The 14,508-nt window shown below is 36.0% G+C and overlaps 1 protein-coding gene across 1 annotated transcript in view; it reads left to right on the top strand.

Annotated features, from left to right (window-relative positions):
• Positions 1-13,705, top strand: part of LOC137389815 (nonsense-mediated mRNA decay factor SMG5-like) — a 43,468-nt gene extending 29,763 nt beyond the window's left edge. Inside the window, exons 20-23 of the mRNA XM_068075929.1 lie at positions 844-934; positions 1,372-1,452; positions 8,018-8,172; positions 12,934-13,705. Of these exons, the coding sequence (XP_067932030.1) occupies positions 844-934; positions 1,372-1,452; positions 8,018-8,172; positions 12,934-12,998 (392 nt within the window). The 3' untranslated portion in view covers positions 12,999-13,705. The remainder of the gene's footprint in view (positions 1-843; positions 935-1,371; positions 1,453-8,017; positions 8,173-12,933) is intronic.
• The last annotated feature ends 803 nt before the right edge of the window (positions 13,706-14,508 follow it).

Raw genomic sequence — 14,508 nt, 5'->3', positions numbered from 1 at the left:
TTGCGAAAGGAATTATTAAAATTGTTACCACTGTTTCTTATGGGTAAAGGGTTTTAGGTTGTTGACCAAACCAGTTTGAAATGAATTAGAGTTGACTCTCTAAGTAACGTTGCACTAATAATTTTCAGTTTCATCCTTTTCCCTCGAATTCTGTATCTTATTGAATGCTTTGTAATACATTTCTTGGTTTTATTACTTGAGGGTGTCTATATATATCTATATATCTATATATATATATATATTTATATATATATATATATATATATATATATTTATATATATATATATATATATAATAATACAAATGTATATGTAGTTTACTGATATAAGAAGCAATGTTAAAATGAGATGCTTATGAAGGCTTTAGCAGAGACATGCCTTTGAGGGCAATGCTGTGACAAGAGAAGGTAATTTTTCATGCAGTCACGATGAAATACCAGCACCGGTCAGACTAATCTAATGTCATTAGGGCAATTGCCTTCAAGAAAGAGTCCAAATCATTGTTCGTGTTGCACCTAATTTTAGCTTAATAAAGGCTTTTTTGCCTGTCTCGTTATCCCATTCTTTATTGATTAAAGTCGGTCGAGTTGCGCATAAGCATTGATTTATTGGTTTTATACTGCAGATTCTGAACAGCTGACCAATGGAATAATAATTGCTATAATTTGATGATATTTTTTGCCTCGCTTGCCAACACTTGTGAGAAGTGTCTGCTCGCTGGCCAGCATTTTATCATCTTATTGTAATTATTTGAAGGGAAGAGCTAAACAGTTGCTGTTGATGACATTATCATTAGTTTCTGTAGCTGGCCTTACCGCTGACTGGCCTGTTTCTATCTTGCAGTCATTGACCAATTGGACTCGATGAAAAAGGAGAGTGGCAATGCCAGAGATGCCATCAGATGGCTGGAAGCGGAGTTCAGAAAAGGAAATATGTTAGTACATGTATATACACTTATATGCTTGACGTAACTATATGTAAGGCGATGATTCCACAGAGTGGGGTGGAGGGGGTGCGAGGTGGGGAGGTTAGAGGGTGGGGTGAGCGGTTGGGGATGTTGTGGGGATGTGTTTTCTTAACCTTATGCAACTCTGAAACTAAACTGAATCGAACCAATACATATTGGATAATATGTTAACTGTTGAACAGATATATAATAAGAGGCTTCTTCATGAAGTCTAAATTTAAAGAACGATATATTGCTGTAGAGAGTTGGGGTTGTGATAGAGATCGAGCAGTGCAATCTTGCTTTATAAAGAAAGTGCGACCAAAGAGGGATGAGGTTGTGTTTAGAAGGTGGAGAGAATATACCAAGGAAAGCCAACAAGTTACTGTCTTCGTACTTGTTTATAACTTGTTTGGTTTTTGCAGCTACATTCGAGCTCAAAAAAGTCACGAGCGTCTCTCGAGCAACTCTCAAAGGAACCTCCGACGCAAAGACCGTGAACTCTGGTAAGTGTGGGTATAATTAAACATAGGACACATGAAATACTGGGCTAATTAAATGGACGACGAAGACTTGTGGACACTGAGTCAGGAATGGAGTATCATATTTCATTCCTTTTACCGACTAGACTCCCTACATTTTGATATGTAATTCAACAGTAACAGGAATGGCATAACAACCTTGCTCATCACACATAGTCAGGTTACATAGTCTGGGAAAGTTGCAACTGCCTTTGAAGATAGTGCACAGAGAAACACTCCCAGTCTGTATTAGGATTGGTTGGTAGTAGCTGACCGCGGACTTGAAATATTCATCACTCTTAGGCTGACTTCAGATTCACTACACATAGGGAGTACATGTTCAGATTCACTACACATAGGGAGTACGTGTTCAGATTCACTACACATAGGGAGTACATGTTCAGATTCAGTACACATAAGGGTGGGTACGTGTTCAGATTCACTACACATAGGGAGTACATGTTCAGATTCACTACACATAGGGAGCGCATGTTCAGATTCACTACACATAGGGAGTACGTGTTTGGATTCTATCATATGTTTACTAGAAATACAGTATTTGTTACCTTTGATCGAAGTACATGATACGGTCGATAAGGTCAGTTAGTAGTGGATAATTCATGCACGGTGTTGCATCTGTAAAAGCTGTAGCTCAAGATCTCTTTGTAAATATTTTATTGTTTTAGGCTATGATAACTGAGCGCAAGATTTATAACAGACACCTTTGGTTTATCATAAAATGTTTTTGTGGATCCGTTTGTGGGTTTTCAGCAGAGTAGTTACTGCGTCATCCACAAATCGCTGGAAGCTCTATTAACATGTAGTTTATAAATAAGTACTTATCCATCCACAATAGATATTTGTGATATTTTGGGTGCAGGTAGAGAATCTGAAAGCTTCATATAATTTGTATAAGATTATTTGTCAACTGTCTGTTTCAGTTGTCTCGCAATTTTTTTGGTTTTATTTCAAAAAACTATTTATATTGTAATTGTTGGCGATCTGAAATCAATCATGCGCTGGTATAAATTTATAACGCTATTAGCTAGCAAAATACTTCGTGAGTTGCAAGACTTGTGTAAATAAATCTCACTATCAATCATTTTGTGAGCGGTGAAAAGCACTTGATAGGAATGCACACTCACAAAGTTCTCACTTCCTAGTAGTAGATAGTGTCGGTGGTGTATTTTTTGGCAATTAGACTTTTAGCTGGTCATTTGGCAGTAAGTTTTATTTTCTGATGCCTGGTAAAAATGATGGTGTAGCTTTGATGGTGTAACAGGTGGTCAGGCAGGAGCAAACGGAGTAGCTGAGTGAGTGTGTCCTTATCGGCATTGTACTTTCGCTAAGCTGTTCATGTCGCTTTTTCGCATTTCGAAAGTCTAAATCAATGATAAGGCCGGAGCCCAAGGATTTGTTTGGGCGAGATGACGAGTGGGAAACCGTCTCCAAAGCTATTCACCTAGTTTTGCTGCCTTTCAGCAGCTTTTCTAGAACCTTGGACAGTCATATGAGTTTCCAAAAGCATTAGGATTCCTCTTCGATGGCAGCTCGATTATTTTGACAGCCGGAGTCATTGAATGCATTGTGCTGACTGGTGAAATTTCGCTGCTTCTTTAATGACAGAGTAAAGTCTGTAGTTGATCTCGCTTATCGTTATACAAACCTTACTTTACATAGAATTTGAGAAGAAAAACATCTTCAAATCTCTGCCCTTGATTACTTAGGACCTGCTTTTGAATATTATTTCCTTCAAGTCGCTTAATAGTACATTTTTTTATTGTTTATTATACTTTGTTGTTTTCCTTGAGTAGGTACCCGGCATCATTTTTATGGTCTTGTTAAATGATTATTGCTCTTCACGTTTTCCTGCCGTTGCTCATCATTTTTTATGTTATAATGCACAGCATTTTTTTTGCGGCAATTTTTTCCTAACACATTTTTCTGAATCCATGGCATGGATTCAGATCGACAGACAAACACGCCTCTTATTATAGTAGAGATTGCGCTATTTTATTCAATGAATTCATCCTTAATAGGCGAGAGAGGAATACAAGTACAAATTGTCTATTAGAGTTGGAGAAATAGAGAATGAGGCATAAAGAAGTATTCTTTCTTATTTTCTTATTTAAAATTAAAATTTAACCTTTGAATCAACTCAGAGGTTGCCGGCCTGCATTCCTTTTTTCAAAGCAGTTTTTCTTGGAAACTATTTTCCTCACTGAATATCTGTACAGTGTAAATGATTCCTATTTATTCTGCAGAAATAATTAACACTGATTTATTGCGTAGTTACGTTAGGATTTGACGTAATCAACTGGTATTAGTGCTGCATAATTGAGGTCACTAACTCGGGTTAAAGGAGGTGTGGCAGCTGCAGAGTCTACAAATTTTGTGAAAACCATTACAGGATAGACAGCTTTATTTTGATCAAAGACAATCTACAATCATCCAGAATTCTTTCGCACGAACACTAGCGCAGTAATAAAAAAAGTGAATTGTTGTCTTTATGGCTCTATAGAAAACCATATACATGTACTTAACTAGCTAAAAACATCTTAATGCTATGAGATGCATTATTTCTGTGCTATGTTTTTAATATTCATCATGAAAATCTACTATGAATGAGTGTAATTATGGGTGCATCGTGATCACACCTAGCTTTTGAGTACCCTTTGTTTAGAAATTAATGTCTACTGTGTCTTGTTGTTTCTCAATATGAGTAATATTACATAGATTATGCTTATAGGTTTGAAGGCAGCAAAGTTTACTATCATGTAAATTTTTGTTTTGATTTTATCAAACTTTTAGATATTACAAAAACAGCACATGCAAAATCACTTATTCTGAGCTGAATTAAAGATTTAAAATTGGGTTGTTTTTGAATTATTTTTGTTATATGCATGTATGTTTACATGAGGTATAGTAGAGGCAGCGGTAAACAATGCTTAGTCAGAAGCATTAGAGCTTAGTCAGCTGATTTAACAAATCTAAAATTGGTTTTAGCATAAATCAATCTGTAGAAGACTTATTACCCTATAAAGTTAGTAAAGTTCTCTATGTCATACATTAAAATTGAGATGGCAAAACAAGAACAACTTGGTCATGACCTGCGATTACATGTGCTTATTTAAATGGCTCTTTACTGAATCCTAGGTGCGGTGTAGAGCAGGATAGACTATGGTCATCCAGCACTAGCAAACCTGGACTTCTAATCACATCAACATAAGATTAGAGCAAATGTTTGTTTTGACATACAAAGTATTTGTTTTGACATACGAAGGATTTTATCCTCTGGGTGACTGAGGTTTCTCAGGTCATTTAAGTTTTGTAAATTTGGTATGCAGCAGTTTCCCTTCACCTAGTTTTTTGTTTCTCGAATATTTAAACATTACATTTAACTAGAAATTCCCCTGTCATACAGCCCACAACCAAAGTGATATTAGTAAAAAGAAAGGGTGCTGATGGTTGAGAAATGCAATATTAGCAGTCAAATGGCACTGCAGTGCAATAGGATAACTGCAATGGTAGCTGTAATGTACTGGGTGTGGGTGTTATTATATACAACAAATAGCAATAATGAAAGGAAAAGATTATATGTTTATATCTCTCCCCTGCAATAGGAGAAATGCAATATAGGCCAATATTAGAAGTAAAATGCACTGATATTATTAGAATAACCAATATTACTAGAAATTCCACTGTCATACAGCCCACGACCAAAGAGATATTGGAAAAAAAGAAAGGGTACTGATGGTTGAGAAATGCAATATTAGCAGTCAAATGGCACTGCAGTGCAATAGGATAACTGCAATGGTAGCTGTAATGCACTGGGTGTTATTATATACAACAAATAGCAATAATGAAAGGAAAAGATTATATGTTTATATCTCTCCCCTGCAATAGGAGAAATGCAATATTGGCCAATATTAGAAGTAAAATGCACTGATATTAGAATAACCAATATTATTAATGTAGTAATAATGTAAAACCAATGCACAATTTTGTTTACATTTCAAAACATCATAGCTAGCAATATCAAGAAGTTGTGATATTTATATAGATTTTTAGAAAATCTGTACTACGTAGTCATTGTTCTGTAGTCATCCAAACTTATAATTAAATATTGTAATAACCTCATAAGGATCGTTAGAAAAAAAATCATCGTCATTTCCTTTACTTACACTGTGTTGGACATCAGTTAGAATACCAAAGCACTCAAGAGTGTCTAAAATGTCAGTTACTTTGAAATCGGCAAAAATGAAACTTTCATGAAACGAAATGAAATGATTTCAGTACTCCTACGTTAATTACAGAAACCTTCGGCAATTCGACAATGCTATAGACTGGTGAAATGTGCACGTTATTTTTCCGTGAAATGCGCACGACTTAATCGTTCTATTCTCTGTCGCTCGACGTTTCAATTTCCGGTCTTAACTTTTATTAAACCAAGCTTGTCAAGCGTTTTGTGAAGAGTTTCAGCCAAATTAATTTGTCTATTTGTGTATAATCCGATCAGATGGGTAAGTTTTAAGATAATGCCGACGGTATACAAAGATTTGGTAATATATATAAATAGGCTTATATGTGTTTTGTATCGTTATTATACTTTAACGACTCTACAAAACGATGGTTAAATTTGTTGATGAGATTTCAAGACAAGGGTTCGTCTCCATTGTTGATGAATAATTTTCATAAGTTGTGTGCACATGCATTTATCATAAAAACTCTCAAACTTCGCATTCGCTCGTTTGGTCGTGGGATTAATATAGTAATACAGTAATAATAGAAAACCAATGCACAATTTTGTTTACATTTCAAAACCTCATAGCTAACAATATCAAGAAGTTGTGATATTTATATAGATTTTTAGAAAATCTATTTATCAAAACTATTTAGAAAAAATAATAACAGTAACATATTGCCCATCATCGATCACTATATACTTCGATCTTGTAAATTCGAATGCTTATTCTTATAATTAAATCTTATAAAATCGAATAACAATTCTTATAATTAAATCTTATAAAATCGAATAATTATTCTTATAATTAAATATTGTAATAATCTCATAAGAATCGTTAGAAAAAATATCATCGTCATTTCCTTTACTTTTTCTGCTTTGGACATCAGTTGGAATACCAAAGTACTCAAAAGTGTCCAAAATGTCAGTTACTTTGAAATCAGCAAAAAGAAACGATTATATTTCAGTACTTCTACGTTAATTACAGAAACCTTCAGCAATTCAACAATGCTATAGACTGGTGAAATGTGCACGGTTTTTTTTCGTGAAACGGGCACGACTTAATGGTTCTATTCTCTATCGCTCGGCGTTGCGTTTGCCGGTCTTAATTTTGATAAAAATAAGGCTTGGCAAGTTTTAATAACGATTTTTGGCCGAATTAATCTGTCTATTTATGTATAATCCGATCAGATGGGTAAGGTTTAGGAAATTTTCTACTAATAATAAAGACTTGATAATATATTTAAATAGGTTTACATGTGTTTTGTATCGTTATTATACTTAACGACTCCATTGAAGAATGGTTAAATTTGTTGATGAGATTTCGGTACAAGGGTTTGCGACGGCCATTTATGAATAATTTTCGTGAGTTGTGTGCACATATGCATTTATCGTAAATCTCCCAACCAATCGCTTCGCTCGTGTTTGGTCGTGGGAATATATAAACTTCACGTCTTCCTCTTTAGTCATTATGCCAAGAGTACGAGTCGTAGCAGTGGTAAAAGAAGACAATGCTTTACTTTTATTTAGCTCAGCAAGTAATAATACAATGTGAGCAAACATGTTTGGATTAATTCCTTAAAAGTTCTCTAAAGTTATCTTGTAGTTACTGTGAGAAGAAAAGTTACAGTGGTGTAAAGAAAAGAAAGCCTGAAATTAGTAAAAGTGGAGAGATTAGATTGTCACGAATTATGACTTTATCCATGATAAATTTAAACGTAGATAAATTACCTCATGATAATTTAGGACAAACTTTAAAAAATCAAATATAATTGCCAAAATGAGTAAGTTATTTTAATTTAAAATTTGAATAGTCTAAGTTTGACTAGCTCTCTATTACTCTCTCTCCATGCCCTTCCCTATGCACCGTTTGTCTCCCGTATCACTGAGGCTAAGCATAAAGTCCCCTGTCTTTTCATTGATCATTACTTTTCTAATTTGGTTTCTTTCACATAATCTAGTCTTAATTTCTTCGTATTTAGTTTTTCACACAGTTTTTTATCATGAATTCGTTTTAATACTATTTGTGACTATCTTAAGTATTTGTCATTAAATTAAGCGAATTAAATGAAATGCAATGTATTCTTATAAGAATACGTGCCCCCAACATATGACGGTTCTGACACATTGGAATGGATTAACTTTGTATGTTGAAGTTTGACATTACTATATAAAGTCAACAAGATAACGGAATAGTTGAGAACCTAGAATATAGCATATTGAGAAAGTGAGGGTATACAATCATTGTTTCTGTGGGACTCAATCTATGAGGAATTCTGTTCTTACATGAACAACAATCATTTACAGGCGAATAATACAGATCATAGACTGTTGCCACTATTTGAGTGAACAGAGCCCAGACTGTCACCCTTCCGGAATGGTCTCACTACTAACCAATGACAACTTTACAACTCACGCCTCTCCCAGAGTTCAGCAGAAAATTCAACAGATTCAGCAACAAGGTATTGTACTACCATTGTGACATAGGCGCCTCTGGGTCACTCCAAATATCGCATCTCGGGCAATCCACAATGCCCGTAAAATATTTCATGTGGCACCCCACATAAGTGATTGGAGTTGTCCACACAATTAATAATGATTTCACATTGTGAACATTTTACGTTTCACAGTCATTAACCTTCTCAAATTTGTCAACGTTATTAACATCTCATGCCAAGTCTAACAAAAAAGTTTATTATAACATTTATGTCGTGTTGTTAAAGTATTTAACGAAGAAAATATATACATGCAAATTAGTATTCTCGGCTTTCAAATTGATTACGACTTTTAGTGTATCATGTCAAGTTTGAAGGTGACAGTAAAAATGATGTCCAGTTTTGCGTAAAGGGAAATTTTTAACCTAGAGTTAAATGCATGAATCTTAGTGGAGTCTTTTAATGCTTTTTTCATTGTCACATGCAAATTTTTTCACTCGGCTTTCAAGCTAGTTAAAAGATTTACCATTTCGTCTGAGTTTAACAATAAAGTTTGTGTAAGTGTTGTCTAAATATCGTAAAAAGGAATACCGGTTTCAAGTTATATGAACAGGTTCGCACTGAGTTACTCCATTTTTTATTCCAACATGTCAGTAAGAATATTGCAAGCGCAATAATCGTTCATAGAGAGTTTTCACCAAAGTGAAATTGTTTTCACCAGCAACACGCTGCTGTTGTAACTGAACAAGGCTTATCGGAAAGATATCTTCAGCCTATACACTAAAGAGCAGCAACCCACTCGGATGCCTGCTCAAGCTGACCTAGCAGGAGGCTAACTCCTAGCATGCTCAGTATACACATTTCTTCTCATTTCGTAGGCTCTGTAGAGCACTCTGATCTCTTGTTGGTCAATGATCTCCTCAACTGTACAGGTAGACTGCTGACATGTGAGAGAACAGCCAGTGTCAACTGCGGCAGTGCTCAATGTTCCTTTCACTTTTCGCATGACAGGCCAGCACAGCAATTTTCACGTGATTTTCAAGAGATACAATCATAATAGAATTTGTTTCGTGTACTAACAGGAGTAATGACTAAATAAGGCTTCAGTAATATTTGAACTGAAACATATTCTCTTGTGTCAAGATGCCATTTATTAGTAGTCAATGTTGGTCTCGTGTCACCACTGCTCACATTGTTAACACATTCGACCTTGACCTTGGCTTAAGGATGCATAAAAGCAATGAGAGTTGATAAGTTTGTTCTTTCATTTTACTGTAGTAGTTCTGTGAGGCTATTTAAGGATAGAAATTTCTTTACAGATGAACTGCAGATGTTTTCGAGTTCAAAAGGAAACTTCTGTTAAAATGCATCAAATAGCCACTATTCCGGTTAGAAGTGAACGGTTGAATCTCCAAGCTAGTGATCAGTATCACTGGAATTATCCCTAAATAATAAGGAATTAAGTTATAGCAATATTCTGTCAAATCATCCGCCGATACAAAACATGGTGAATGGTATCGCTTTAGGATATAGCATTAGGAGTGCTCTAAACACATGTTTGGACTATAATTGCCAATGTTATAGACACTTTCCAGCCATCTTGTCTGGTTGCCTAAATGCTATTACTTCAAGCCAAATGGTTGAATCAAATTAGAGCAACAGGCAAGTGTCGGCACTGGTGATGTCACTAATATATTTAAACTACTGTATATAGAGGATAGGAGTGCAGTTCAATGCCAAGTTTGCAGGTACTTCTTAACGATTCGTGACCAAACTTCTTTATATTCTTTTCCTAATGCTTTAGTATAGCTGATGTAGTCGGTATCAACTATAGCAACGATAACAACCAGTGACGTCATTTCTGCATGTATTTTGATTTTGAGCGTTTTAACCGCGATCAAGTTTTGTCCATTTTAATCTTAAAACATCCTGGCGATCAGATGAGCTCAAACATGAAAAGCAATCACAAAGGATTAAAAGATACCTATACTTTCTGATAAAATCTACTACAATTTTGTGTGAAGTTATATTTAAAGGCTGAAGAAACTTTAGTTAAACTACATTTTCTAATGGTCCATCTTTATTGATCTACAGCATCTGATAATCCAATTAGAAGTTATATTTAAAAGTCTAGTATTACTACCCATTTCTTACATTGTCTTACATAGTGTAAATTTATCTTTAATGCCATTTCTTTAGCAAATCTATTCGTTTGTAGATATAGCTTAACGATTCCTGGCTAAGCTTCTTCACACGCTCTTCTTAATGCTTTGGTTTATTTAAGACTAGTAAGTTCTTTTGCTTCCATAATATTATCCTCTTGTCGCTGTCTGTTTGCCAACTCCAAATGGTAGATGTTTGTCCTAACGATAACACGCTAATTGATTATTTGCTGGGTATTATTTACCATAGCTGACAGCATTTTCTCTGCGCAAGTCATCTAGTGTCTTCTACCTGTGCCTAAGCTTCTCACCTAATCTGTTTAGTCTGTCAGTGATCTTTACGAGTAGGCATCAAAATCATAAGATTACTTTACACGTTTGCGTTATGTTTTCAAAGTCTTTGTTGTCATCGTTGCTGTTTAAAGGAGGTTTTTGTGTGTGTTCCTCGCAATAACATTCCTTACTGGCTGTCTCAAGTACGAGATTGCTAGAAACAATAGCTTAATTGAAATATTCAAGAGAGATGAGTATAGTTAAACCCTTTTTGGTTCTTCAACTGGATTCGCTAAAATAAATCGGTCATAGAATTTCAAGGACTATCAGTTTGTGTGTGTGCGTGCGTGTTACGTCTCTAGTAGACATCAGCCTGAGTGTTTATTATACTCACAACTTTGCAAGCAATTTTACAGTATTTTCATAGTATGTACCAACCTTACAGTCTTCATAGACAGCTCTATGTGCAGGTTCTATAATATATGGTTGTGATATCTTAGTACACGACCAGCGTGTCGATAGAATCATTGCAGCTGCTCACATAAACTTGTTTTGGATTAGTTTACCCGTAATTGTAAATACAAGCGTTATTCTCAGTCTCCTTCATGACATGCAATACCCATGTAGGATTTTAGTATATGTAATCGCATTATATGTAATCACACTGCAGGTAGTCACACTATACATAATCATACCATATGTAATCATACCATATGTAATCAGACTATATGTAAGCACCCTATATGTAGTCATTCTATATGTAATCATTCCATATGTAATCATACTATATGTAGTCATACTATAAGTAATCATACTATATGTAGTCATACAATATGTAGTCATACTATATGTGATCATACTATATGTAGTCATACTATCTGTAATCATACTATATGTAATCATACTATATGTAGTCATACTATATGTCGTCATACTATATGTACTCATACTATATGTAGTCATACTATATGCAGTCATACTATATGTAATCATGCTCTGTGTAATCACACTATATAGGCCTAATCATACTATATGGAATCACACTATACGCAATCATGCTATATGTAATCAATCTATATGTAATCATACTATAGTAACACGTCATATGGAATCACACTACAAGTAATCACACTATATGTATTCACTTTATGTAATCTCATTGTCGGTTTCAAAACTGTCTCATCACAAAAAACACCTCATCAACCATCATAAAATCTCTAACAATTGAACGTAAAAAATTGCCACAACTTGCAAGTCACCTGTCTATATCATTGTGGCTCACTACCCCCTGTAATTGATGTTCCATTTGGTGTCACTTCTCGAGCCCCAGCCAGGAGACTTTCTTATCTCAGCATCCCTGCCCACTACTCAGTTTCTTACCAGGTCTTGTGTAATCAACATAGCTCTACAGCTGAGCAAATGCTTTCCTAGAGATAAGCTAGTATCTTACTGATCATAGCTCTATCTCGCGCTTTGCCTGGTGTGTTGGACATTTGCGCATGTATCAAATGAGCTAGGCTACTAATTCATCGTTTTGTTCATAACTCTCTCATGTCTCCCGTAGCCGTGGAGTACTTCTGTTAGTAGAATGTTTGTGTCTCACCGTATAAGGCCACTAGCCCTCATCCTCACGTGTTGTCGTTAACGGGCCATTGGGCTTTGTGGTCTGTTATCTAATATCTTTGGTTTGTGACATTTCTGAATATAGATTATCTCTTTACGAAAACAATATCCGCTAGGATAACGCTAGGATAATGGTGGCATATTTCAACTGCAGTTAGCTGACAACTTGCTAGAGCTAGACCTATGCTGTCTTGTAAAAAAGCTAATATACAGAAATGAGCTAATTATCATCATCTCTCTCGAAACCCAAGTGAGCTGGGTGGAGATTCCCTAATGCGGGTTTCACTGCTAGACTTGTTCTCTCATTCGCCCCGGCTGATATTTGTCATTGGCAATCATTTTATATCCTCAACCATATTTTTGCTTGTAACATCTCCTGCTGTAGGTAGCCCATCACGGTACCAATATTATATAGGTGAGCTCCTTCAGAATCTCTTGCTACATGTAGGTAGCCCCTTATCAATATTGTATAGGGGAGCTCCTTCAGAATCTCCTGCTGTAGGTAGCCCCTTATCAATATTATATAGGGGAGCTCCTTCAGAATCTCCTGCCGTAGGTAGCCCCTTATCAATATTATATAGGGGAGCTCCTTCAAAATATCCTGCTGTAGGTGCTGTCTTCCTGTGCTAATTATGACTAATGTTGTTACAATATTTTCTTTTATCAGCCAAACGTGCACACACTTTCCAGACAGCATAATTCAGGTGTCGAAATATCGTTTGTTCTGCAGGGCTGGTCATACACAAAGTGTCAGAGTTCTACGGCAAGTGGAAGGAGCAGTGGAAGAAAGGCTGAAGCGAGAGTGGGAAAGGCCCTCGTGTCGGTGAACAACCACAGGCTCAAGAGTTGGAGTGTGTCTCTACATACTTGATATTCCAGGAGAGGGATCTTATCTGGGACTAGTTTTATATGAATGTAGAACAGACCATCATCAGTCTTCTCGTTTTTTGGATTCAATCTCCTGGAGGTGTGGCATGCTTAGGATCAGGAGTTTTCTCCCCTGTCAGTGGTCGTATGAAACGCACTATCCATAGCCCTATAGTTCTACACAATGAGTGTTATTAACAAAGACCTTTTCTAGCAGCAAGCCCATACCAGGATAGTGTCTCCTAGCTGGATTGCGGGTTATCCTGGGATTGTAATACAGATGCTCATCGCTCAAGCATAGCCCATAGGTCTCCAATTAATGCTGTACAATACGTACATATAAACCTACAGTTTTATTTGCACTGTTAGCATTATCCATATATCAATACAAGGAACATGCATTTGTCTTCAATCTTTTTATTACTAGTTGTTTCGCTTTTGGAGTCTTTTATTTTTCAGTTCTTATCTTTGAATTCCTTTGTTATAAACCCTCTTTGCGCACTCCCCTTGTTATCAGGAATAATTTGTCCATTATTTTAATTACTGAAATCATTGGAAGCAATTATATTAACCTTAGTACCCGAGTAACTAATTTTCAGAGACAAACTAGTAGACAACTATATCAAATACACTTGCATGGGATATACTGAGAGAGATGTACCGGAGACTTTTTGTGCATTACTTATGCACTATGTTTCCATGATGCGCAGTGCTTCGGAGTTGCGCTATCTCCGAATCATGGAAACGGCGTCTTCGCACTGAAATCACTGCGCACTGATCAGTGCGAAGCCAGTGCAAATTCGCAGCAAGGAAACAGCGACTGCGCAGTGGCTGCGCATAGCTCTCATGCCGTGGAGACAGATTTTTCGATGGCCATAAACTAGTACAAAGGTTGTCCTGCTAATCTTGTTTTTTTTCACTATTCTTCCGATCTTCTTTCACATAAATTTAATTATAGTCTGCATTCACGAGGATGATGAGGTGATTACTTTCCTGGACTTTGTTATCGATGCCAACACTTCGAAAAATAGGTGGCAAGTCCTAAATTAACGTTTAAATAATACATTACTTAAAAATACTTACTAAAAATATATTACTATGTAAAAAGTGTGTTAAGGTTTGTAAAACCTTGTGAATGTGTATTGTAAATAAAAGTATAATGACGACAGAATAATAAAAAAGACTGTTTATGACGTTCGGTATCAGTGATCGATTCTATTTCTCCATCAGGCGATTCGATTTATACAATTTCTCTTCTCTGGCTAATTTGCGGTATTTGCTGAAAACCACTGCGCAGCATGGAAACGTACAATCCCCTCGACTTCGGAGGGGGCTGCTTCGCAGTACTGCGCATCATGGAAACATAGTGATGGTGGTAGCAGTGGTGGTGTGCCACCATGTATTCATGGGCCTGTCGCTCCAATGAGGCTGGAATCTA

Source organism: Watersipora subatra, chromosome 3, assembly GCF_963576615.1.
Source record: "Watersipora subatra chromosome 3, tzWatSuba1.1, whole genome shotgun sequence".
Lineage (NCBI taxonomy): Eukaryota > Metazoa > Bryozoa > Gymnolaemata > Cheilostomatida > Watersiporidae > Watersipora > Watersipora subatra.
The sequence above is the reverse complement of the archived record's forward strand: the minus strand, read 5'-3'. Positions and strand labels throughout refer to the sequence as shown.